We start from the raw sequence: 4,526 nt of genomic DNA on the forward strand, positions 1-4,526 counted from the left end.
TACGATTCCCCCATACACGATTACTTTTCTATTTACGATTTCTCGCGATATATGATATGATTGATGATAAATAGCAATTCATTTTCACGCTAGTCGAGATGGCACATCCCATTTTGATAAATAATAATTCAAACTTTTCTATATTGAAAAGACAAAAATACCACTGCTGTTAGTTACAAGGAAAAGCTAAAAGCCTAAAACTAAAATACGGGGGTATTTTCAATTTTTCTTGTTAATTGATGGAATATTCGATGTTTCTAATTTCTTCTCGCCTTGTCTCAAATTGTCGCGATTCATACGATATTTTCTCTTCATCCTCTTCCCTCCGTCACTCTTCATTCTCTCTCTTCCTTCGCTTTGGGACCTATATAAATGAACTCGAACGCCTCCATCGTTCATGCAATTCAAGTTCAAATAAACGAGGGATAGGCCCTCAAAGATCGGAGTTCCTGAGACTCAGAGGAAACCCACTCCACCTCCCTTTATTTATTTATTTTTGTTATTCTTCTTGTTTCTACTCTTTCTCTTCTGTGCATCAATGGCGTTCAGGAAAACCCTAGCTCACCGTCTTTTCAATATAACCAAAATCTCCTCCCCTAATCTAACCCTGACACATGCCCCCGCCTCTTCTCCGTCGTTTGAATACGTGATCCCTGCCAACCCCGCCAAAACCTTCCGCCGAGATTTTTTCAGCTATCCGGATTCCGGTGAAAATGGCTTCTTCCGGAGATTTCTTCAGAAAAGAGCGATAGTTCAATCGGCAATGTCGCCAGAGTTCCTGTCTTTGCCAATCGGAGACAAGTTAATGGAGAAGCTGAGAGGAATGACCGTTAACAAGGACCGTCTTCGATTAGACGGCTTGGCTCCTCCGGCCACGAGGTCCGACTCTCGACAAGGAATTTCAATCGAAGACGCGCGAAAACTGCTCGTGTTTTCTCAGTTGGAAAAGTTGAAATCGAAATTGAGACGGATTCCCGATAGTAGTATTCCGTATTCGGAGTTTATTCAGATCTGCATAGAAGGTTGCTCGAGTCCCGATCAGGGACGGGATTTTGCAAAGATGTTGGATCAATCTGGAGTCGTTATTGTCCTGGGAGACTCTGTCTTCCTCCGGCCAGAAGAGGTAAAATTGTTTTCATCTTTACTTTTTCTTCCACCTTCTCTTTGTTCAATTAGATTTTCTCACAGGCTTGAGATCATGAACCTTTACACCAGAAAAGAAACCTCAACTCAAGACGCAATTTTGTTTTTGTTATTTTTGTCTTCTTAAACTACCGACTACCGAGTTCTGATATTCTTTTTATTATTTTTTCATGTCTTCTTTTCCACAGGAAACCCTACTTCGCCAGATCTAAAAACGTGTACAAAGGTTACATGTTTGAGACCTTAACCTTAGGTCAAAAGAACAAGAAAACTCTCACTTCTTTTGACAAGATGGATTTCTCATTGGTAACCTTTTTAGAGTAAATTGACAGACTACTCTAATCTAATATTTTTACCAAAATTTTCATCTTCAACTATTGCCTCTCCATATATTACGCGATTGGTTCCATGACTGATAATATTGGCCCACATTCTTCTCTGGCTTCCGATGAAAAAAGAAATTTAAAAAAAAAAAAAAAAAAAACAAAGCAGTTTGAAAAACTACTGTAATAGAACCGACCCCAAGATATCAAATGCACGTTCCTGGACGGACACATGACATGAGGTCCTAAGCTAACTGATAACTCCCAAAAGAAGTCCGTCCTTTGTCCCAATGATGGGCCCCGGGTCCCTTGTTACTTTTGTCCTGGGCCGTTAATGGATCTAAGGACTAGAAGTATCAAATGCTCGTACTCTACAGTTACCCAAATTTTGTTTTTCCGCATTTTTTTGTTACAGGTAGCAAAAATGATCGAGAGCGTAATTCCTATATCGATAGCTCACCGGAACAACCCAAGAAGAAAGGAACTTGAACAGATGGAGAAGGAGAAGATGCAGATCGATGAAAAAGCAGAAATGCTGGTTCGGAGAGAACTGTGGGCTGGGCTGGGCTTTCTCATAGTCCAGACAGCTGGGTTCATGAGGCTCACTTTTTGGGAGCTCTCCTGGGACGTAATGGAGCCCATTTGTTTCTATGTCACGTCAATATACTTTATGCTGGGCTATGCCTTCTTTCTCAAGACATCGAGAGACCCTTCTTTCGAAGGATTCTTTGAGAGCCGTTTCAGCGCGAAGCAACAGCGGCTTATGAGAAACAAAAACTTTGACATGCAAAGGTTTAACGAGCTCAGGAGAGCCTGTTATCCTTCGTCGACATTGTCTTCAGAGCGGGCTTCATCGTTTGACAATTCCGAAAGGACGTTGTTGGGTTCTTTCCATCATTAATACAAGGGAAAATATATATTATATTTTGAGAGAGAGAATTAAAAACTGAAGATATACTATAGAATACATACAAAAAGAATTTTGCTGTTTTTAAATTTTTTTTATCAGATTTTTGTGAAAGATAGGTGAATATTACAGATTTGCCTGAGAGAAATGGTTATTTTCCCACAGCACACATCCTAATCCCTGTATTGGGAAAAAATGCTTAATCGTGATATTGTGATTTACTTTCTTCACTTCTTCGTATGGTTTTTGGCATGACACAAGTTACAAAACAGGGGATAACCCGTCCTCCATACCCATATAAGTCCCCCCAATTCGGGTGAAGATGGGAATCGGATCCCAGTTTCTCCTCACAGACATGACCAACCAGTTGGCATGGCACCTTCCTTAGTTGTGAATTGTGATGCTGTGAGTAGATTAATTAAGAGATTACATGCAAAAAGTAGATGAATTATGGGGTTACCTTTAACTAGAATGGCTTAATTGAGACTAGTAGAGAGGCGAACTAGATGTTTTGTTTCGCAGGACTGCGTAATATGGTACAAAAGAAAGAACAGAAGCGAGACGCTTTGCTTCGGCAGTGGATTATTTGACACTCAAAATCATTAAGTGAAGTTTCAAGCTTTGGTGCCTTGGACCTTGGTGGAGCCACTGTATTGTATTTGTATCATCATACGCTCGTGAACGGTGGCAGGCAAAGATGGAGGGTCTTGAAATACTGAGGACAAAAATGAGAACGATGGGATGATGACGTTTCACCTGATCCCTTCTTGATTTCAGTAGCTTTTTAGCCCTTGTTAAACTCTTTTCCACCCTTCAAATAAATAAATTAAAAAAACACACACACACAAAGAGAAAGAAAAAGAACCCCCTAAATTAAATTTCTCCATTGACAACTTCAGATAAGGCATTACATAAAAGTATTAAACACTCCCAGATGTAAAGGATGCTAGCGGTTCAAGTTTCTTTCCTTCTTGCACTGAATACAAGTACATCATACATATACACCAAATCATTCGGTCCACTTTTTGTACTATACCAAGGGAATTTGGGTCAAGGGAATCTGGGTCATTCCCTTGGTGTAGTATGGACTTTTGTACTGATATAGAAAAAAATTGCACACTTGCACCACTAGCATTTATCTTCTAGGTACAAATTATTTTCCCCAAGTGAAGATGTTCTTTTCAAAAAGAGAGATTAAAAGAGGCTACTATATAATTCTTTTGTGGAATGAGGTTTGCATTTGCAGGTCAAGAAAGGTGCTTCCCTTCATAACCTAATTTATCTCCACTAAAACTAGGGTCCACGGGCCATCCATCAAGTAGGACACATTTTGGCTTGGTTAGGTTAAATCTCCAACCCCAGTATTCACCTCAGCCCTGAAAAATTAAAAGCATCTACACATTAAAAGGAATGGGACATATTTGGTCAGAATCTCCAAGCTGGGATTTCTATTTTATGGGCTTTTAAATTCATTTGGGTTATGTTTGGTTGTGTCAGCATTTATTGAAAAAATGATTGCTATCACATTAACATCACTTAGGCATTGATGTTTAATGTATATGAAATCATTATTTGGTTTCAACATTTATCAAATAAATATTTAAAAATATAAATCTTTGGATTTATGGGCATGAATCCAAGGAACTTCAAATTCTAGTTTCTCCCAAGGTCCCAATATTTACTAGAACAGTAACCAAAAATAAGCTTTTTTTCTCAATAAAGATTGGATATTTAGATTACATAATTTTAACAATTCAAAAGGATCGACATAGGTAGGTTGGCTTGGGTTGCAAACCATGTACATATCATAAATGCATGTGAGCGGTTGATAGATGGGTTGATCTTCAACCCACATCCAACCCTTCCAATCCATTCATTTGCCAACCCTACCTTAAACAAAGAGCCTTTAACTGTAATGTTTTGTGTAAATAAAGGCAATTATTATGATGCTTATATTTTGGTTACCATTATTATGATATCAATTGATTGGTTATATTAGCCTTTATGGCAATATGCCTATTTGGTATCATAATCTGAAGTGTAAGTAAATTAATCATGAGATGGGAGGACTTTTCTTTCTTGGTACAAGTTTAGACCCTCTTCAATCTTTACAGATAGAAGATTTATCTCAAATTGGTGATGTCATTGAATCC

At 38.5% G+C, this 4,526-nt stretch overlaps 1 protein-coding gene across 1 annotated transcript; it reads left to right on the forward strand.

The window, feature by feature from the left end:
* The first annotated feature begins 389 nt into the window (after nt 1–389).
* LOC104595771 (calcium uniporter protein 3, mitochondrial-like) lies at nt 390–2,521 on the forward strand. The gene is made up of 2 exons (XM_010256653.3): nt 390–1,123; nt 1,882–2,521. Exons 1-2 carry the CDS (start codon nt 539–541, stop codon nt 2,365–2,367), a joined length of 1,071 nt encoding a protein of 356 aa, XP_010254955.1. The 5' UTR covers nt 390–538; the 3' UTR covers nt 2,368–2,521.
* Nucleotides 2,522–4,526: the final 2,005 nt, after the last annotated feature.

Source organism: Nelumbo nucifera, chromosome 5 (assembly GCF_055504915.1).
Source record: "Nelumbo nucifera cultivar China Antique chromosome 5, China Antique-T2T, whole genome shotgun sequence".
Taxonomy (NCBI): Eukaryota; Viridiplantae; Streptophyta; class Magnoliopsida; order Proteales; family Nelumbonaceae; genus Nelumbo; species Nelumbo nucifera.